The sequence below is a fragment of the Equus asinus genome, chromosome 11, assembly GCF_041296235.1.
Source record: "Equus asinus isolate D_3611 breed Donkey chromosome 11, EquAss-T2T_v2, whole genome shotgun sequence".
NCBI lineage: Eukaryota > Metazoa > Chordata > Mammalia > Perissodactyla > Equidae > Equus > Equus asinus.
In genome coordinates this window covers 74,351,841-74,375,779 of record NC_091800.1, presented here as the reverse complement: position 1 = coordinate 74,375,779, position 23,939 = coordinate 74,351,841, and the positions used below count along the sequence as shown (strand labels likewise).

General features: G+C 36.1%; 1 protein-coding gene across 1 annotated transcript in view; it reads right to left on the bottom strand.

Moving 5' to 3' along the window:
* Positions 1–23,939, bottom strand: part of ITGBL1 (integrin subunit beta like 1) — a 206,385-nt gene that overhangs the window by 20,395 nt on the left and 162,051 nt on the right. The window contains exon 8 of the mRNA XM_014839412.3: positions 6,422–6,538. Coding sequence (XP_014694898.3) covers positions 6,422–6,538 — 117 coding nt within the window. The remainder of the gene's footprint in view (positions 1–6,421; positions 6,539–23,939) is intronic.

The following is a 23,939-nucleotide window of genomic DNA, read 5'->3' as shown; positions in this document are numbered from 1 at the left end:
CTGGCTGCTTAATACACACAAAGCACGTATTATGTGTGATATAGATGTTACCAGATATGAAGGCATTAGAGAAACCTTCCTTAGCCTCCAGTCTATGTTCAATTCCCCTGTTATGTATGTTCCCATTGAACTAGTTCTTCTCTTTTCAGATCATTCACCTCATTGTCATTCCTTTGTCAACATTGCCTTTCAAGCTTAATCATAAACTCCAATAGATTCACCACTGAATCTCCAGTGCTGGCAGATAGTGGGAGCTCAATAAATATTTGTTGAAGTAATGAAGAAATAAATGATTACAATCATGTGTTGCTTAACGATACATTGCATCATTAGGTGATTTCACCATTGTGCGAACATCATAGAGTGTACTTACACAAACCTAGATGGTATAGCCTACCACACACCTAGGCTCTATGGTACCAATCTTATACGACCACCATAAGATGTCTGTCATTGACTGAAAGATTGTTGTATAGCGAATGACTCTACTTCAGTTTCAGCCATGCAGAATTTAGAGGAATTGCCATATTTAAATATTTAATCAGAATTTTAAAATAAGAGTCTGGAGCCAAGGAAAATGACTGACAATAAGAAATCATCTTGAGAGACATTGACTTAAAAGTTGAAAGTGGAGGTGGCTGAGATTACTTGACGGCAACAAATAGCAAGTAGAAAATACATCCCCCAAAAAGCAATTTTCAGGGGAATACTAAGATTTATTGGTAAGCTCTGGGAGATGAGTAATAAAAAGAAACTAAGTGACTATGAGAGAAGTTAGAGAAGGCATTGGTAGGAAAGGCGTTGCTGAGGCCCAGGGAGGAGACCATTTCATGGGGGTTTCAGAATGAAGTAAATACAACTCTATGCTAAAAAGTAGTCCTCTAGAATGAGAGCTGAAATCCAGGATTTGGACAACTAGGAATTACTAACCTCAGGGAGAGTCAGTTATGTGGAATGGTTGGAGATAGAGCAAGATTCCACAGGTTTAAGTCGGACCAAGACGAATGCAAGCATATGGGTAAAGGAGCTCAAAAATATTTAGGGGCATGTGTGTGTTTGAGGGGCAGGGCAGGGCTTTACAAGGAATAAGTATACAATGAGTATTTGCTGATTTAACTATTATTATGTGCGATATACACATAATAAATAGCATATTACTAAGTAAGAAGAGAGGTTTTCTTATGATAATAGATATCTTCAGATACACTGAGAAACACAGAAACTTTGGTAATGCATATTTTGGCTTGAGGAACCCTGAAGGCCAGTGTCTTCTTAACTGTGCTCCGACCATGCTTGGGGGAATCCATGCGAAGCTTCCCCATGGAAGGTGCACTGCTGAGTAAGAGCCACTAAAAAAACTTCTGAGATACATGGCAGCCACTTTGATTTGGTAGCTTAGCGTCAAGTGTGAAGAGAAAGACTGCTTTATGCATAAAGAACAGACAGGAGAAATCGTCCATGCTGTCCAGAACTGAAGACAAGACAGTCACAGTTCTGAACAAATTACTGTTGCAAAAGGAATTAATGAGCAAACATGGAGCTCTGTTATATATCCTGTAGAGTCATCAGTAATATACAGCATAAAATTCTGCCTGGGCTAGTTATGTCTGTCACTCTGTCTATAGGTATATAATACTAATGATAATAATACCTAATGTAGATGAATATGACATTTATGGGCTGCGTACAGTCTGAAGTATTTTATATGTATTGACTCATTTAATGTCACAATAACCTTACGAGAGGTATATTATAATCATCATTTATAGATGAGAAATGGGGGTTATGTAAGTTGCTGCAGGTAATATCAATAGTAAGTGACAGAGTCAGAGTTGGAACCAAGAAAACATCACGTCTATAGTCGTAACTACTGCACTACATTGCCATTTATATCTCTAAATATTAAAGTACACTTACATAAATGTTCATGAAAGGTATGGGAACTTATAATCTCCTTATCAATTGCTTTAGTATGGTGTATATTTTAGCACTAAAATTACTATAGGTTCAAAACATGTTAATTAATGGAATGTCTCTTGTATTTTTTTTCCAGAGAACAGCTGAGACATAAATAAAATTCAAGACTATAATAGCCAAGGCTCAAATAATTCCTTCCATAAGGCAATGTTCAGAAAATAGAGGAATTAAAATCACAGTAGCATTATTAGCTGTCTTACAGAAATCACCACTTGAGGCCAAATGCAAAGCTGAAGTGGGGGGTGATGTGTTTGGTGAGAACGTGAATTACAGTTGATCCTCATTATTCGCAGATTCTGTATTTGAAAACTTGCCTACCTGCTAAAATTTATTTGTATCCCTGAAATCAATACTTGCAAAACTGTCCGGGTCACTTGAGAAGACAGGCAGGATGGCAAAAACATTGAGTTCCTGAGGTTCACATTCCCAGCTCAGGTCAAAGAAGGTCACACTCTGCCTTCTTGTTTCAGCTCTTACAGTGAACAAGTGTCCTTTCTGCAGTATATTTAGTGTCACGCTTTTCACACTTTTGTGCTTTTTCTTGGTGACTTGGATGTTTAAGATGGCCCCTAAGTGTGGTGGTGAAGTGCTGTCTAGCATTCGTAAGAGCAAAAAGCCTGTGATGTGCCTTATGGAGAAAATATGTGTTATATAATTTCCATTCAGGAATGAGTTATAGGGCTGTTGGCTGTGAGTTCAATGTTAATGAATCAACTATATATTACACAGGTGTCAACACACATAAAACAAGGTTATGTATTGATCGGATGATGAAAATGCCGTGACCAGAGGCAGGAACATAGCCCTATAACTCCCTTAGGAGAAAGGATTCAGTACTCGCTAATTCGGCGTTCATGGCAACTTCACAGACCATAGTTACCACGAATAACAAGAAGAGACTGCATCTTGTTGAAGAATACTAAACAGAGTGTCTGCACGCATTGTAAATTATACGTAGCTTTTCCAGCTATCTGTCGCTTAGGATAAATACGAGCAGGCCACTGATGTGGACAGCTCTCCCTCTTCCTCCTGGAACCATCCACCTCCAAGCAAGAGGATTGGCTACCAGGAGTAGGGACGCACAAGTGAATGACAAAGAAGCAAAAAAAGTCCTCACTGGAACATGTAAAGATGTGTGCGTAGGCACTAGTGAAGAATTTGCGGCAGAATTTAAGGTATGCACTGTCACCTGGCCTAGCTAGCTTAAGTAGCTGGGGTGAAGCAGGAGAAAGTGAGTGAAACAAAGTGTTGTTACCTACAGACAATCTTGTAAAATACTGGTATGATCCTAACCTCAAATCTCTCAAGGGCATTATTCAAATATCAAAGTGGAACTTAAGAACAACAACATAAAATATTTTCAAGGAAAATTTCCAAGACTTGTTTCCTTCACGTCCTTAAAAAGTATTCAGAGATCTTTTGGTCAATAAAATGTTTTTAATATGAAATTAAATGCATACGTAATTTCTTAGAGCTGGTTGCTAAAATTGAAGAAAAAGCACTGAGAGAATTCATCCTATTATAGTGACCAAAGATGCTATGCATATCTGGCTACTATTTACTGCTGGCAGGGCTGTGCTCTTCGTTGAGCTCACAGGAGTAGCAGCAAAGCTCTTCCCAAACTTGAAAACACATTTGTCCTCTGATAATCAAGTTCCATGATATCAATATTTGGTATGATCAACCACCTAAGAATTAATCTCTAAATGTGTGCGTAAGGATCTCCCAAATTGTAACCAAGGATATGCCAGAAGGATAAGGTGAATTAGCACGTCTACAGCTATTGTCTAATCTATTGTGCTACATCCTGTACAAAGAAAGGTTGGATTGGATGCTCAGCAAAATCCAGATAGTGTTAAAGAATAAGAATGTGCTGGTGGGTCTGCTGTACTATCCAAAGAAGATACTCAGACTATTTGGCATGAGAGCTGCAGTGCTTTGGCAGGTATATTTTGGTGGCTGCAGCCATGCCCCAACAATATCATCCTTACTGTTTTGGTGACTTTCACCTGGGGCCATCTGGGGTTCTCAGCCCCAAAGTTTTGTCCAGCCACAGAAGCCTGCTCTGATCATGTACCTGTGAGGCATGCTGGATGTGGCAGGGCAGTTAACGTCTCCTAGAAGCAGTCCTCAACCAATGACTGATGGCTATATAAGAATTGTATGTTTTACTTGAGCTCCCAGAATTTCATCCCCTCTACTGGGATGAAGCTCCAGTTGACCACAGTGGTAACTGGATTGATAATACAATCTTAATTGGCTGCCTTCCCTTTCCCACCATACTTTCCCACTCTCCTACCAGGATCTCCTTCACCTTTCCAATAAATAACTTGCATCCAAATCCTTATCTCAGAATCTTCCTTTCCACAGACTTTCTCTACAAAGAGTTCTAGTCCTTGGGCAATGATGTGTCATTGTATATCAAGTAATTGGTGTTCTGGTTTATACACTGGTCTTTTACTAGTTTTACTAGTTTGGAAGTCAGTTTTCCCTGTGGCATAGACAACTCTGGGTAGACAGGCAAAATATAGAGAGTAGACATGCAGAGTCAAGAATTAGTCTCAAAAATTATCCCTCTGTGAGGTACTTTCTCACTTACTTAGTAAACACTTGATCTCATCTAACAGGGAGATATACAGATCTGTTTCCATCTTTGATTTCCTCTCCAAAGTTGGAGAGAAAGAGAGATTCACTAAGGGGCGAAAGGTATATAATTTAATGGGTATGTAGATGTAACAGCTTTCCACGATATCAACCATTTTGGCCAAGTCACCAAAGCAGATGGGCAAGGAAACCCATGTGTCACAGAGCCTGCGTGTCACAGAGAAAATTACAATGATAACAAGAGCAAAGACATGCATAAGACATGCATATGGTACTTTCCAGGTGCTAGGAAGGCTTTATAGACATCATTGTGAGAATTAAATGAGTTAATATATATGAAGTACTTAACAGCAACAATGAAAAAGACCATAACCTGCTTAGATATTTCTGGTAACTAAGACCAGTGAGGGGAGAATCTAAACTAAAAAGAACATTGACAGAAAGTCAAAATATTTTGATGTCACTCTGCGGCAAACTGTGTAGAGAGAGATCTGTGAACTGAACATCAGAGCTCAGATCCTGGCTCTGCCATTTTTCAGTTATGTGGCATTAATACCTCAAACCTCACTCACTTTTCCATTTGTGAAATGAAGACAGCAGGGACAATCTCTTAGTGTGGCTGCCACAAGGACTGTGTGAGATAACACCATCCAGCACAACAGTTATGGAAAAGGGCCTTTCCCCTCGGCTCACAGAGAAGGGAAAGAAGAAAGAGTCTTTGGCTAAATTGCAAGTGTTTTACAGTTGTTTAGAGAGAGAATAGATAGAGAGATATACACAGATGTTAGGTAGATGATAGAGATAGATGGTGTCCCCACCGTCCATAAGTTGTACATGCATTTGTGGTTTCTTCCCAACAATAGTGCCCGATTGCATTATGATAATTATCTTGAAGAGACACAGTTATATTCTTTTAGTATGACTCCACATCAAGGTCACCTCAATTATGCTGGAAACCTGGAAGGAGCTGTAATCAGTACGCATCATCTCTACAATACGATGTTCTGCAAGACTGAAATACGAGCATAATGTTGACCCCCATTCCCTCTCCTGAACGAAGCTCAGATGTTTGCTGACCACCCTCTATGTGCCTCATGCTTTCTTTGCACAGTTTATTACTTTCAGTAAGCTCTTGTTTTTTGGGTTTCAGAGTCATCATGGAAACTGAGTGTATATTTCTTGTGATTTTGTAATTAAACAGAGTATAAACGTTCTGCTCTTTTTTTCAAGTCTGTAGGTGATACTTACTTCCCTTATCAGTTTTGCTTAGTAGGGTAATAAAAATCACTTTAACTGTTCAGTTGCAGCAAAGCTTTTCACTGCCTTCATAGGACTTAGTTTAGTTTCAAGAATCCTTTATCAATAGTGAACTGTGGACTTTCATATGCCCCTAAATCAAGAGTTCAAGAAAAGAAAGGTCATTATAAACCTAATTGTATATTGTTTCTAGGTCTAATTGTATATTGCTCTTTGTTTATCTTTTTTTTTAATTTATTTTTTGAGGAAGATTAGCCCTGAGCTAACATCTGCTGCGAATCCTCCTCTTTTTGCTGAGGAAGACTGGCCCTGAGCTAACATCCATGCCCATCTTCCTTTACTTTTTATGTGTGGGACGCCTGCCACAGCATGGCTTGCCAAGCCACGTCACCTCGGCACCAGGATCCAAACCGGCGAACCCTGGGCTGCCGAAGCAGAATGTGTGAACTTCACCACTGCACCACCGGGCTGGCCCCCTGTTTATCTTCTTTTTAACAGAAGTTTTTTTAAAGGATAAGTAGAACAAGAAAGGCAGGCGAAGCAAGTTGCCCGCAGGGAGCTGAAGGCTGTGAGAATGGCTCACCTCCGCAGATCACCCCGTCCAGGTCTTCGCAGCGGCGGTTGTCACACTCACACGTCCTGCCGTACACCCTGCGATCTCCCGGGGGGTAACAGGTGCATTTGCCACATTCACATTTACCTGCAAAATACAAGGCGAGAACACACTTAGGAGACCGCAAACTCTGCCGGGCTTGCAAAGGAAACGAGCACACTGTTCCAGCCAGATCTTCCAGGCAGCTCTCGGCTGTGCCTCATAAGGGTTCAGCGAATACCTCTTCTTGCTTGCCTAAGGTAAGCTGAAGGTCAAGCCCAAATGCCACGGAGGTAGGGAGCTGAAGTGACAATTGACAGCTCAGAAGGCATTCACATTTACTACTTTCCACTTTCTGCTTCATTCATCTTTGAGGAATAATTCAGTTATTGAACTCTCTGGGTATTTCATATTCAACTTCGTTTGATGATACCATTTAACATAAGTGAGTCAATTTTATACGTTTTGACATAATTTTGCATAATGTGATCATTTAAAAAAATATTTTTACTTTGGGTCTATCTGCCCCATAAGAAAAAATGTTTATAGGTATGTTTCAATGAGATATTTTAGTGATTATTTGGCATCGATTTTTTAGTTCTTAGAACTCCTTGTAACATGGAACAGGTGTCAAAGTACATCACCTAAATATCTTTATTATTCTTGACTTAAAATTTAAACGTATAAATATTTTTTGGAATGAGTTAGGTTTACAGTTTGGGAATTCCTTAAATATTATCATTCTGATGACTTTCATCATTATTTCTTGAGTTGTAACTATGCATAAAGCACTATAATTGCTCAAATTCCATCATGTTGTTTTCATCATACCACAATTGACTAGGATTATCACTATCATTTTACTAAACAGGAAACAGAGACATAGTGAAGCTATGTTACTCTCCATGGTGAATCAGCTTGTAAAGAATAGATTCAAAATTTATGGCCATTCTCATTAACCTTAAAGTTTGCACACATAATCATTAAGCCATAGTGCATCTTATACATTCATAAAGCAGCACCAGGAGGCTGTAGGAGAAAGTAAATACCTTTTGTCTGAGGAATTGGCCCTGGTTTGCCAGAAATTCAGCTGGGTGACTACTCAGAGACATCTGTTACTCTCTGTCATTAGCCCAACCATCATAATTACACACCCACTGAAATGATCATAAGATGCTTCAGGGCTGACCCTGGAATGTTGTTAGTCATTCTGTTGCTGCATTTGTATCTTGTTAAAGAAATTCTGAGTTGGTAGATGATGGAAGAAAGAAAATTAGTATTTAGCATCATATAATTTCAGAGCTGTAATTAAAGATAATCTAATGCAGTGATTCATAATCTTTTCTGGCAGAAGTGGCGGGGTCACAATCCCTTTGAGAATCTGGTGAAAGATATGGCAATAGACAGCGTTGTTCTGGCTGCCCTTCGACAAGTCCCTCTTTCTACCTGGAGGCAGTCCCAAGTTCAGCAGAAGGCAGAGCCCCTCGCCTCCCCTAATGATATTCCCTCTTCCTATGCCATGGTAGACAGAACAGGGACACACCAAACACTCTTGGCCAGGGTTTTAATTCTTGAGGGTGAAAGCAAAGGCACAAGATCTGTGGCAGAGTGCCAAGTGTGACAGCACAGCAGTGAGTGTCCAGGAGCGGTGGAGCTTGGCACATAGCAACTGGAGTTCAAAAGTGATGGCAGCAGGGGCCGGTTCTTGGCAGTGCCTTGCTTCTCAGGGGTGCTGCATGAGCTGGTTGTGCATGCTGGCATCCTGAGCCTAAGCCCTTCTAATCAAACTCTTTTCATCTCATTTAATGAAGTTGGTTTCTGTTGTTTGCAATCAAAACCTCTAACTGGCAGATCACAGATCTCTCCCTGGAAAAATATCCCAGCACACATTTTTTGTAAAATGTCAGGAGGATCCATGACTTCCTGCAATTTATTTATAGATGAGGAAACTCAAGCATGCTGAGGCTAAATGACTTGCCTAAGGCCAATGAAATAGACATTAGCAGTGTTGGTGCTAGAACCCAGATTTTCTGGGCCCCAGTTACCTTCTGGTGTGCATAATCACACTAGCTCTCATCATGGGTGGATGTGAGTGACAAAAATAATCCAGAGTGTGGAGAGCAAGAGCCAAACTATAGGACCATCAGCAGTACGGCTGGGCACGGTCAACCAGCCCCACGTGGACAGATGTGGGAAACAGCAACCACGTTACTCCTGAGAGGTAGTACAGTGCCAGTCATGAAAACAACATTGATTTTTAAGTTTGAGGACATATGGATTTATGGTGACAATTTGATTATCGTTTTAAGGGACACAGGAAGTTTCCTGAATATGCATTATTGGTTTCTACGCCTCTTTGGAAAGAATAAACTAAATACTGGATATGTGTTCAAACATCTACATTTCATTGTGGATAATCTCTGTCTTAAATTTCTCCTATAAAGTTGGATAGTGAAGTGTTAATATTTGGTCCCGGGTACACTTTTTTCCTTGATAAATTGTAATTCACATATCTTTTTCAAATATCAGAGAATAATTGGCCATTTTCCAATTCTTTTTTTTTTTTTTGCCTTGTTTCTGTTGGAGTTTTTAAATGACATATTAAGGCAAGTATTAACTACAGTAACTTTATGGATGCAGTCCTAATATAATTTATAGGATATCATAGCTTCTGACGGAAAGGCAAAACATCATACATCAAGAAAGGCTAATTTGTTGCAGATAGAAATGTAAAAATGAGTAAATTCTTTATGCAGTCCACATTTTTAAAGTGCATGATTTTGCCGTCTCAGCTCAAAACGTTGGTCCAAGCACTACCAGGACAGATACCTGCCAGGTAAATTTCCACTCATTCTTCAAGATCCAAAGTAAATTTCACCAAATCCGTGATGCTCACACCCTCCTGCTCATACACCTTCACAAATACCAGCAGTATTAACTGCAACTTCTCATATGTCCTCATAAAGTTTGAATCAATATTTATTGAATGGACGCACTAAACAATAATCACATGTAAACAGTTTAGTAATAGTCACACAATGCATGAGCTTTAATGGTAGAATTTCCATTTAGAATAGGATGTCTCTCGCAGAATACATATGTGTTTAAAACTGACTGAATACCTTCATTTGTGTTTGCCACAGCTACATCAATGAAATATGTCCCACAGCGAATTCATCATCTTTATTCACAGACCTACTCTTCTTTCTGGGTCCTTCCATCTATGAGAAGGTCACCATTGGCTAATCTGTCACCGAACCTTAAAAATATCTGATGATGTATTTGATTCCTTTCTTCTTTTAATTAACTATTCTTCTCCTTTCAACTTGAAATTTCATAAAATTCACTTTCTTAAAACATACATATAATACATCTTATATATAATACCTAATTACCTGAATATTTATAATACCATAATCCTCTTTCACATGATGGCTCCACGTGACCTTCAAGGCAGAGATCAAATTCTCCAACAGAGCTCTCCACACTTGGCCCCACTTACCTTTCCAAGTATGTACCTAATGTTCACAGTGCGCTCAGGTTCAGAGACTTTGCTTATGTTCTCCATTTCTTCTCTCTGTTGCATACTCTACCACTCTCTCTATAGAATCCTATCCAGAGATCAACAGCTAGCTCAAATCTAATCTCGTCTGTGAAACCTTCCTTGCCATCCCTATCTGGTCACCTGACACAACTGCTCCCTTGCTCTGATTCCATAGTACTTTGTTCACATCACTAGCACATCACTGAATGCAAACTTTATACTAGATAAGTACGTGCCTGAACCCAACCATAAATAGTGAGCTCTTTGTGGTCCAGGCTGACCATGAGATCTGTATCCTGTCAAAGCTCTCTGTTGATATAGTAAGAAACACTGACATACAGATTTATTGTCCTTTTTTTAAATAAGAAATTGAGTCTAATCTCTTTCCTTTATTTACTAAATGATATTATTTCAATGCCTATTTTAATGTTATGGAGATATAACTGTGGCTTCTCGAATGACTATCAAATCAAAATTCTCATAAGTAAGAATGAAGGATAATGGAAGTTTGCATGTCTAGCACTAATAAATGCTATTTTATATAACAAACTGAGAGGAAAACCTAAAGAAAGATATACTCTAAGATACAAATAAAGCAAATAATTCTTTAAAAGACAATTCAGGAACAGATGGAAAGGATAGAAATAACCATCTGAGAAACTAATTCAGTCAACATTATCAATATTATCCAACCAAAACTTATCTGAAATTTACTCTGCACTGAACTGGTCCACTCCTATTAAATTTTAATAAAGCAGATAATCTTTAAGCACATACAAAAAGTCAGTCTAATGATATCATTTTATAAGGAACTGCAATCCCCATGAATTATATTGTAAAGCTTATTATACACTAGCAAAGAGGAGTAATGAACTAAAGCAGATATCTAGAAGTTCTGATTAAAATAGATTTCACTTAAACATTTCATTTTGATACTTCCATAAAATACAGAAAACTCCAAATCAAGACATTGACAAAAGGTAGAGTTTATAACTCTATGCACAACTAATCATTTAAAAAATAAAATATCTCATTTAATTTAAATATATTTAATTTAAATTTAAATTTTCTCACAATCATTAAAATAGCTAAACATCTTTCAAAGATGTGTAGGCTTGGAGTACATTTGCAACCTTGGAGCCCACAAGTACTAGATTAGAATTTAAAACCCTGATACATCTACTCCAACATATCTCTTATATGGAATTCAACAAATATGGATTAAGAATCTATTTTGTGTGAAGCACTTGATTAGATATGGGAGTTTAATGCTAAACAAAAGATATGTAAGTCTGTAATTTCTGCCATCTGTATAGCTTATTTCATTTCACTAAGTATTAGCACCAAATAAAAACACTGAAGAATGAGATTTCCAAATATTAAAAACTTAATGGTTTTGAGAAACACTACTGCCTCCTTTTCATAATAAAAATTTATTATTATTGTGAAACTGAAAGGTCAAAACTTTAAAATATTTGTTTTAATGGGAAATTCATATGGTCAGCAGACATATGAAAAGATGCTCCCCTCTTAATCACATGGGAAATGAGAACTAAAAGCACAATGAGATTCTATCCCAAACTAATCAGACTAACAAACATTTAAGAACTGACCGGAGCAAGATCTGGCTATGATTTGGAAATACACTTTTTACAGCTAATGGAAGTATAAATTGGTAGAATAGTTTGGGAAACTGTTTAGCATTATCTAGTAAAGTCAATATGTATAATCTATGGACCAGCAACTCAATTCTTGGTTATATTCCCTGAAGAAAAGTATATACATTTGTACCAGGACATGTTCCAGAACAATCACAGCAACACTGTTCCTAATAGTCTCAGAGAAGAAATGTCCAAAATGTTTGTCAATAAGAGGATAGATAAATGTTAGTTATATTCTTAAAACACTGTACAACAGTTAAAAATGAAGCAAGCACCACTACTTCCCACAACACGCTGGAATCTTCATAACATAATGTAGAGTGCAAGATGTCAGCCACAGAATAGTGCATATTGTTTGATGGTATAATTTCAAAATAGGCAAGGCTAAACACTATAGTGTTTGGGAATATATATTTAGTTGGTAAACTTTAAAGAAAGGCATAGAGGTGATTACCATGGAAGTGAGAATGATGGTCATCTTCTCAGGGGAGAGGGTATGTACATACAGCAATTGGAGAAAGGCAAGGGGAAGCTCTTGGGATTCTGGCATTATTCTATTTCCACAGCTGGGTCATGGTTTGGGGTGTGATTGCTTTCTAATGATTCACAATGCTATAAATTAATATGCTATCCTTTTCTGGGCATAATGGATGATTCAAGAAACAAAGCTGGTGAGCCATGTTGCAAAAACAATCAGTCTCTTTACTTAATTCATTACAACTAAATAAATTCCCAATGGATTGAACACTTAAATATAAAAGCTTAAAACATAAAATACTAGACAGGAATATAGGTGGGAGTTTTCATAACCCTTGGGTGGGAAAGACTACTCTAAACACGACAACAAACCAGAAACATAAAGAAAAGCAAGCATTGATAAATTTGACCATAAAATATTCAATATTCAATTTATTTAAAGCAGCAAATAACATAAGCAAGACTGAAACATACACAATAAACTGAGACAAAACATTGGCACGAATAAGACAGATAAGTAAAACTATATATGAGCTCATACACAAATAGCCAATAAGGTACACCCAAAAGGAAAACAGGCCAAGGACAAAAATAGATCATAGATAATAGAAAAAATACAGAATTATCATTAGCGACAGTAAATTATTCATATCTCTTAGTAAATCCCATGGAAATAAACTGCAAATTTAAAATAATTCTACGTTGTTGGGAAGTCACCAGTTTCATTAAGTACTTGAAATTTCTGAAATCTTTAAGTTACTAATATTTTACCTGACATAGCCTGGAAGAAACTCTCATTTATGGTTTTTTAAAAAGATTTTGCCCACAAGATGCTGCAAGGTACATGCAAACAAAATACTATTATCCTAATACAAAGCAAGAGAAAGCAGAACTTTCATTCCACTTACAGGATAACTCTGTACCACTAAATTGTAAGATGAAATAAAAGAGTAGCTTGAAACCTTTATAAAAGGTAAATTGTCTCATTTACATTTTTAGAAATTGAAAGATCAAAACTTTAGTAATTTCACTAGTTTTCATCCTTATTAACTGCTAGAGTGCAGCTACAGTAGAAATAATCTTTAATTATTTCACAAAATTGGAGATTGTTAAGAGATGGAAAAACCATGAAGAATGATCAAGTCCAACTAGCCCCGCAATTTACAGATGAGGAAAACAAAGCTCTGAGAGTGAGATAATATGTGACTTGCACAAGGTCACACAGTGAAGGGTATCCACAGGTCATCTCTCAAGGTCACAGAGCGGGCGAGGGGATGGAAAGGTCATCTCTCTTTCCTCAGTCATGTCTCTAGCTATTGTTCTTTGTCCTTTTTAACAGTTAGGCGTGCTTGGGTTACTCTTGCCTAACGAAAATGGAGAGACACCAGGAAGCCTTGCCTGAAGAAAAGGTGTTAATCTCCGGTAGAGGCTAGTTTTCTGAAACTGGTATAAGGCCAACTATGTGAAACTGAGAAGGCGACAGTCTTTGTTTTCAGGCTATATATCTCTTCCTCCTCCTTCTTGTTTCCCTATTTCTCCTCATGATCCTCTACTCCCTCCCTTGCCTCCGACCATCCTCCTCCACGTCACACACACACACACACACACACACACACATGTTCACTCCCTCCCTGCTTCCTCCAGGTATTTCTTTTCTCCTTGGACTCCTCTTTCTGCACAACTGTAATCATGACAAGTCTTTCAAGCTTTAGACTTTGCCTTTTCCTTCCCTCACTCTCTTCAAACTTCTCTTTTTAAGGCACAGGGCACAGGCTTGAAATCAGCAGTGAGTAGTTACTCTATGCCAGCTGTGAAGATACAAAGCTAAAGAAGGTAACATTCCCCCTAACCTCACAGATTAACAGTCAGGAGAGAGTCCTCTGATTAACTAACTGGGTAAAAGCACACTTCATTAGGTGTTAACGACCAATTAAATATTCTCCTCTCCATTACAATCAGTAATATGGCTGTGCATTTGTGAAGGACTGAAAATCTGGAATTTTCAGACACCACATGGTAGATGTGTGGACCTGAACTGTGACTGTTAAAGATGGAAATCATCTCCAGAAGCCATGACTGAAAACAACACACACACAAATCATTTCTACCCTATATGCACATTTGAGGTGTTTAGCAGGAGAATGAGTTCAACTTCCTTCAAACTACACCACATAGAAAAGACACATGTGCTCTTGTTCAATGGTGGATTGAACCAGGCTCATCAACCTTGAACATGTGCATTAATTTGATCAATGCCTCAGTTGTTCATTCAACAAACACACTGTGAATATCAACTATGAGTTAAGCATTGTGCTAGGCACTGAAAATACAAAATTAAGAAACATGTTTAAAGACACAGACTAGTGGAGGGAGAAAAGGTCAAATACATGAGCAGACACACCTTGTAGGGTTAGAGAAGGTTCCTGGCAAAGGTGACCTGTGGATGGGTCTAAAAGTGTTTGTTAAATATCAACCAGGCAAAGAAGAAAGGAAATAAATATTATGGCAAAGATACAATTAAAAGCATGGGCTCTGATTTTAAATAAATCTAGATTTTAATCTTTTCACATCCAGCATTAATTATGATTCCTTGGAAGAATAAGTTAAACCATTTATTGTAGTTGCATAATGGGAACCATGTTAATGATAATACTAATGACATAGGATTATTGTAAAGGCTAAGTGTTCTAACCCATGTAAAGTACACAGTACAGGGAGTGGCCCATAGTAAGTGTTCAGTTAATATTAGATACTATTATTTATATTTTTAGAATAAAACACATGTCGGGAGGCTTGTATTTCAATTGCTCGCATAAAATCTGTTCCTTTCTTTTCTCATTCCATTTCTCTTTTAAAAAAATAAGTGTATTTCCTGATCCAAAATGAGATTATTTAAGAAGAGCCCTGTATCATCAAAGGCTCCTGCCAGCATGATAACAGCAGGCACACTCTCCATGACCTTATTTTTTCCACTTTTTAAAATGGTAAAAACCACACTTGCAGTACATGCTCAATAGTTGGAGAGTAATTAGCGGCTCACATAAAACAGAAAAGAGATTAGCACTTTACTAGCACAGTCCTCCTTTGCCTAAAATAATAGGTTTACCATAGCAACCTGATTGCACTAGAGAAAGCTCCTGCCAGATGCATCCTAAGTTCCCTTGAAATTTCTATGAGAAGGAAGTAAACGCTTGAGAACTATAATATTCTGTACCATTTTGTCTAAGTACAAATATTTTTTTGTGAGAATAATCTTTCATCAGACATTTGAAAGTGAAGAGGCACCTTCCCCTTCCATTTCAAAATGGGCAGTGAGACCTCTTACAATTCAAGTCACATTGACATTACAGATAAATTGCTAGGCAAGGAAGAGCTGTTCATGACTCTTTAAAGCATGGATAAATGTCAATCCTTCTGTTTGTGCTTTCTTAGTACACAAGGATTAAAGTAATCTATCATGGACTGTGTGAGGAAATAAGGCATTTAAGCAAATGCTGTACTAATATAATTTTCTGTTGTCTCCCGTAGAGTGTCTAAAATTGAAAATGGGAAATGGGAGCACCAGGCCTCATTTTTCTCTAAAAGTTTTCCAAGGTTTTGAGCTAAACATCACAGAAAAGGTCTATGAGAACTCTGAATTGGATATCTCATCATTTCAACCTTAAGATCATTTCTACAATAACAACTAAAATTACTCAATTCACTTTTTTTTCTAGAAATAATTCTATAAATTACTAGTAGCACTATCACACTCATTTACCAATATAATTCAGAAACTAAGTAACAGGTGCAAGGTGAAAAAGTCTGTGAGTGAAGCAGGAAATGTAGAGCTTAATTAATCCATGTGGCCCACCTTGAAGCAGCCAATATCAATTAGAATAAGAATCTCCTTCTTCCTAGCTGGTAAACCCACTGACTGGACAGTGGGCAGTACTTTGCTTCAGAAACAAGGTTTTGGTATTCTGAAAACATAAATCCTATCACACTGGGGCCTGTCTTTGGTATTGACTTTAATGATTCCTTCCTAGGTCATAAATAAACATATGCAATTGTAATTCACCATGAAAGACTCTATGGGATAAGTGCCAAAGGATAGACACAGGCAACAAATGCTGCTCACCAGAGAAAGAGAATGCTGTGGTTGATATAATCAGAGAAATGTTTCTATAGAGAGTGTTTCCTTTCTTTTTGTTTTTTTGCTGAGGCAGATTCACCCTGAGCTAACATCTATTGCCAATCTTCCTTCTTTCGTTTGAGGAAGATTAGCCCTTAACTAAGATCTGTCACCAATCTTCCTCTATTTTGTATGTGGGTCACCACCACAATGTGGCTGCTGATGACTGGTATAGGTCTGTGCCTGGGAATCGAACCTGGGCCAGCAAAGTGGAGTGTGCTGAACTTAACCACTAGGCCATGGGGCCAGCCCCAGAAAGTGTTTCTTGAAGATGAGTTTATTTGAGCAAAAAAGGGTAGAGTGGAATCTGGCCTAGTCATTTTTAAAATCTCGATTTTTGCCACTTTAAAATTCAAAAGTGTGAGTGAATATATCACTTCCTTAATAGACATTTCAGGAGTGCTAATTAAATTGATTTGAAACAAGTGTGGACTTTCTTTCCATATCAAGGACAATTAGCAAATTTGTTTTACAAATTGAATAATAAAATCTATGTAACAATAAATAATACATTTTTCATCAAAATGCTAATCTTTAAAAACTAAAAAAAAAGCCATAAGGCAATATTTTCTACTGATAACTTTTTTTATTATTCTTTGCTTCTGAATCTATCACTATTGATTTCCCCATTTCAAAAAACACTAGAAAGAACTTTGCATGTATATATAAATGTGCACGTACCTGAGAATGTATATGGATATGTACATTTAAATTTGAGGGTGCTGGAACTCAATTTGAGCAACTTATCCTCAAATTGTTCATGTAAAAAAGCTCTTTGCACTATTATTAAATCTTCTAAGTTTGAAATTATTTCAAAATAAGAATGTTTTAAAATTTAAAAATATGTAAGCAAAACCCTAGACATAATTTATCTATGTAGCTAAATGGTTTCTTAAAAATAAAGCTTTATCAATAATTATGTATACACCTACCCACACATTTTACATTCAGTTTTGGAAAATATTCTATAACATCACATTCAGGATTTAAGCCAAATTTTTCAATAAAGCTGTGTCAAACATATGCAAAGCCTGGGAATTGTGTAGTCAAAGATACCAGAAATTCAATAAACTTAAAATTTAAGGACATCATAAACTTGCTTTAAGTTTGCCATTTTACAGTACAGTTAGCATAATCAGGATTAATAGGTAGGGGGTACAAGGACATAGAGTTTAACATACTGTAATAAATAACATTCTACCCATCGGAGTAGTCCTTAGTGGAATGTACTGCCATGGTAGGAAGTAAGTTCCCATCACTGAAGAAATTGAAGCCAAGAAGTCAGTCTTTCGTAAGGATTAAGAGTTTGTGATCTGGACTCAGAAAGACCTAAGACAGAATTTAATATCTACTACTTATATGCTCTATAATCATAGGAAATAACTAAGCCTCTCTATTTTAAAATTTTCAAATTTGGGAATACATACTTAATAAATACCTTTAAAGAGACTGAAATGAAAATCTATTTTTTAACTGTTACTGTTTGGATTTCCTAAGTACCATTATGATATTTGTTTATAGCATAATATTTAGACATTTAAAAAAGTTAAATAAATATATAACTTAAAAAGATCCACATATAATTTTATATATTTTTTATATAATTGGAAGTAGTATACCATCTTTTCATAGCTAATATGTTTCTCCCTCAATATGAGCTTCCACTTCCTTTTTTTTCCTCTGCCAAAATACGTTTCAGGTAACTTATGGTTTCTACATTGAGTAATGCTATTTCCTTACAAAGTATTTTATATGGACATTATTTTTCAACAAACTCCTTTTGCACCTGAAAGTCCTATCTCTACTTTGTCTCTAGCCTCAGAAATAACTTTTGACTATAAAAATTCAATATATAAGATTAAGTCAAAATTTCCAAAGGCAGCTTGGATTTAAGAGGCCAAGATCCTACAGAAAAAGGAACCAGGGAAGTGAGTTCTACCCTTTATGCAAATAATCTCTTTCATGCATTTGTCAAGTTTGAAACTTGTTAGGGCAAGAGGTTGAAAGGTCAAGCAGAAAACAACATCTAAAGATAAATAAACTAAACAGAGCTTTTGGCTTTTTCATCTGGATGGAAAGACAGTAATTGGAATTCTGGGAGCTTTGAGAAGGAGGGCACTGATAAACATCACATAAACATCCTAGGTTTTCACTTTAGAAACATTTTCATCCCTGACTGGATTTAGTTTATCTGCCTTTCCACATATGTCTGCCAAAAGAAAAAAGTAAATTATCTCTTTAAAGAAGATAACTTCATTCATAAAATGCTACCAATTTTATTAAACAACATGATTTATACTTAACAAAAACAATAACAGGTATGTCAAAAGGCAGGACAGAATGAGAAAAAATGAAAGAGAAAAGATGGACAATAGAGTGAGATCCAAAAATGATAGAGGTGACCAAACTAGAATTGTCAGTAATGGACTTTACCCATCAAGGGATGAATGGATAAAGAAGATGTGGTATTTATGCACGATGGACTACTACTCAGCCATAAGAAATGACGAAATCCGGCCATTTGTGACAACATGGATGGACCTTGAGGGTATTATGCTGAGTGAAATAAGTCAGAGGGAGAAAGTCAAATACCATATGATCTCACTCATAAGTAGAAGATAAAAAGGACAAAAAAAAAAAAAAACCAAACACATAGCATTGGAGATTGGACTGATGGTTACCATTGGGGAAGGGGGAAAGGGGGAGGGCAAAAGGGGTGATTAGGGTCACATGTGAGGGGATGCACTATAATTAGTGTTCAGGTAGTGAACATGATGTAATGTATACAGAATTCGAAATATGATGTACAACCAAAAAAATAAAAATTAAAAAAAAATATATATATATATTCAAAAAACTATATTACCAAATGGAGAAATTCATCAGAGAAGTATATATAAAAAAAAATCAAATGGAAATTCTGAATTTAAAAATTTAGTAACTGAAATTAAAAACTGAATAAAGAGATTCAATGGTAGATTAGACACAGGAGAAGAGAGGATTAGTAAACTGGAAGATAGGTCAGTAGAAAATATCTACACTGAAGCATAGAAAATAAAAGAATGAGGAAAAAAGAGCATAAGAGACACATTGAAAGTGAAATAATATCTCATGCACCTATTTGGGTTCCCAGAATAAAAGATACAATGAGGCAGAAATAATATTCTAAGAGATATTAACCAAGACACTTCTAATAGTGCTGTCATAGGCTGAATTGTGTCCCCCCCAAATTCATATGCTGAAATCCTAATCCCTGGTACCTCAGAATGTGACTATATTTAGAGACAGGATCTTTAAAGAGGTAATTAAGATTCAATGAGGCCATTAGAGTGGGCCCCAATTCTGTTGATTTTATAAGACTACAACACAGAGGGAAGACTATGTGAAGATGCAGAGAGAAGACGGCCATCTGCAAGCCAAGAAGAGAGAGTCTCAGAAGAAATCAACTTTGCTGACACTTTGATCTTGGAATTCAAGCCTCCAGGACTGTGAGGAAATAAATTTCTGTTTTCTACGCCACCCACTCAGTAGTACTTTATTATGGCAGCCCTAGCAAACTAATACAAGTGCCAAAAGAATTTAAGCCACAGATTAAAGAGGCTTCATGAAGCCTGAAGAGAAAGAATAAAAAGAAAATCACACAACGTAGCTGAGACATAGCATAGTCAATTGCTGAAAGACAAGGAGAAAATCTTAAAAGTGATCAGAGATAAAGAGATACATTATCTTCACAGGAAAAAAGAAGAAGACTGACAACTGAATTACCAGAATAAATGCTTAAGCCAGACGGCAATGGAATGATATCTTTAAAATTCCGAAAGAAACTGTCAAATGAGAATTCTATGCCTAACAAAAAAATACTTCCAATTTGATTACAAAATGAGAACATTTCCAGACAAGCAAAAACTAAAGGAAGTTATGACCAGAGTGCCTTCTCAGAAGAAATATTAAATAAAAAGCTCTTCACACGAAAGGAATATGATCCCAAACATAAACACTAAAATGAAGAAAGAAATGAAAAACAAAAAGTAAATATACAGTAAAATCTAAGATTTTAAAAAGTCTATAAAATTAAAACAATGTCCTGTGAATGTCAAACTAAGTCTAGAATTTAAATTTAATGATGCTAGAGTAACCTTCACAACAAAATCACACCAAGACACTACAGGAAAAGGATGTTACAAACAACCTCTCACAAACTTTGAATTCAGCAATTTGCAAACAGAATCAGATCTAAATGGGTTTAGTCCAGCATTCAAGGGTTGGTTTAACATTTAAAAATCAAGCAAAATATTTCATCACATTAACAGAAAAAACATATTATTGCCTCAATAGATGTACACTACGTACTTGATAATATTCAAAATTCCTCCATGAGGAAAAAAGTAAAGGAATAGAAAGTAACTTCCCTATTTTAAAGAAAGTAATCTAAAATAAATCTAGAGCAAACATCACCTACAGAAGTAAAATATTGAGAACATTTTCCCCAAGATTGGGAGCAAGACAAGAATGTCCACTATCTCTATTTCTAATCAACATTATACAGACATCTTATCTCATGCTCTTAGGCAAGAAAAAGAAACAAAAAGTGTAAAGAAAGGAAGAAATAACATTGTCATCATTCACATATGGCATGATTATATGGTAGAAAATCCAAAAAGACCTACATATGAAGTATTAAAATTGAGAAGTAAATTTAGCAAATTCGTAAGACACAAGCGGTTAATACTTAAAAATTTAGTTGTTTTTTTATATAGCAGAAATAAATATTTAGGACATAAAATTTTTTAATAATAAAATTTTTAAAAACAAAGAATGGAAATACTCAAGAAAAATGTCAAGACCTCTATATAGAAAACTATAAATTATTAAGTAAAATTTAAAAATATATAAATAGAATGAAGGGTATACCATGTCTATAAATTAGAATCTTAATACTGTTAATTTTCCAACAATTGATTTACAGGTTTATTTTATCCCTGTGGTATTCAGGTACATTAAGGGTATGTAAACGCAAAAGGATAAAAATAACAAAGCATTGCTGTGAAACAAAAATGGGTGGAGAAATTATAATACTGGATTTTAAGACATACTATAAAGCTACAGTAGTTAAGAGTGTATTGCTGGTAAAAAAAAAAAATTAGACAAATAACAAATGAAACAATAAAAATGCTGGAAAAAGACCCATATGATATAAGGCCACTTGACTTATGACAGAGGCGACATTACACTGCAGTGGGGATAGGTTCACTTTTTCAATAAATGGTTCTGTGCAGCCTGGGATAGTCACTTTTGCTTTTCACAGATTCAGTTTCCTGTTCTCTATGGAAACCTTTTAGACTAAATGATCTCTCAAGTGTCTCAGATGTAATCACAGAATTACATTCACAAACCTGCACCAATTGTAGCTACTTGTTCTATTTTCTGGTTAAATGCTCCAAATATCTCTGGTCAAGTTGTATAATTCGTTAGACTTCAATGGCAGATACCATGGTAGTACTTGCAATTTTTTCTCAAAGACTATTACTATGTAATGCACATATAAAAATCATACTAATTCATTCAGCTTATACTTAAATATTAAAATTGCCTTCCATCACAAATAGACAATTGCTTGTGGCTCCCTTCAAATCAATTTCTTTTCTAGAGAAACTAAGATAAATACTTCCTACCATTGACTAGAGAGTAAAAGTAGTTAAGTATAGAAACACAGTTGAATACAATGAACATTGCCTGTAAAGGCAAAAGAGAGTAATCAAAAGTCATGGAAACAATTCAGAGACTGTGGGAAAACCTATGAGAAAAATTCCTTGACCATCCTTTTTACTATTTCAAGATAATTAAATCCTTAGTCAGAGGAGAGACCATAGAGACTTCCATGGATAAACTTAGCCACCTAGAAAAACTGAATGATGACCAAATAAAGGAGGGTGCTTTATCTTCCCTATACTCTACCAGATAAGAGGAGACACTCCATTTTGATAAGAATATCAAAGGAATAGCGTAGAGATGGAGGAAGAGAGGGAAATATGCTTTCAATTAAGGGAAAGAGGAAGAAGGGAGAGTATTCAAAGAGAAAGAACACTCAAATACATGTGATTATCTGTCTATACTGGCAATGGAAGAAGATGTCAGAAAATAAAGGTATTTGAAATTCAGGTCCTTCATGCAAGCCTCACAGTTCCCTGACTGCAGAAAATGCAGGATAAATAGTCATTTGTTGAAATAGAACCTGAGCTTACTTTGGGTCCCTTCATATTATGAGTTAAACTGTGCTTATGTGTCTCTCTCATTCAAATCTTCACTGAAATCAAAGACATGAATACGGAACAACAAAAACAAGACAAAACAAAAACGTAACTGCTAATTGTCAAAAACATTTGTGCCTTTGTTTGAATAGCAACGTCTTCGTTGAAGTAACAGGAAATTGCAATATCAGCTCTGCAGTGAAATGACTTTTGCTTTCACCTGACGGTTATCAAAAGAAACAGATTATTCAATCAGTCCTAGCAAGAATAGTTAACATCACTACTGCAAAAGCTATTCAGGGAATGAAATGAGGTAATAAAAGAGAACAAAGAAAGGCTAAGTGATTAGATGTTTCCAACAACGATAAGCTCTCCATCACACCAAAAGCAGTGTTGGAGGAACCCTGATTACTTTTGTCTTAAATCATCTTTGGCTTAAATATATCTGATTCCCTGAGAGACCAAAGGATTGATGGCTTGGCCGTGATGTGTTATGTAATAAGGCATTGTATTAGTTCCACTGGGAATTTTTATTTGCATATTTTTTTTTTTTTGCTAGAAAATGACAACTGCTTTGTGGGAAGTAAGGTTAATAAACATTCTAAACTTATTCTCTTCTAAATTTAAGTTTCTTATTTATCCTCCACTTAATTTTCAATTTTATTTATTTTTTTTGGTGGAGAGATGTGATTTTAAATATGAGTTTTTATTAATTTTCACTTTTTGAAATAGCATTACAAAAGATATATTACAATGAAGTACATAGCATATGGGCTTTAGCTTCCAGCAATATGAAGAGCAAATAATATATTGTACCTAAAATACAGTGTTTGTTCCATTGCTGGGTTTATTGGAAGTAATGTAATTCTCCTAGAAACCCAAAAACAAAAACTATGAGCTGCAACAAGAGCAACTGCCACAAGCTCACATGGAAGCAGTCCTGAGGGTAAAAGCCAATATTAGCACTTCAAGCAAAGAAAAGTAGAGAAGTTGAACCTTAGACTCCTTGAGTAAACTGGGGACCCTGGACAGAGGGCTAAATAGAGCCACGATAAGTAATATCCTGTGAGAAACTAACACAAATCCTCCATGTAGGAAAGAGTTCCCAACTTAGGCTTTAAGATTTTTCAGAGTTTAGGATAAACCACATATAAGTTCACAACTGAAGATCAACAAATGGATACACAGGGAAACAAACCACCATGAGCGAAAGTCAGCAAAAACAATATTTTTTTAAGCTCTGTGCTACAGACTGGATATTGTCTAATTACCCATCCCGCCATCTTTTTTCTTGAATATAATTGTTATAGTTATTCTAATATCTGTATCTGATAATCTCAATAACTGGGTCATTCATGCATCTGTTTCTATTGTCTGTTGTTTCCTTGGTCCTGTTCCTTATTTC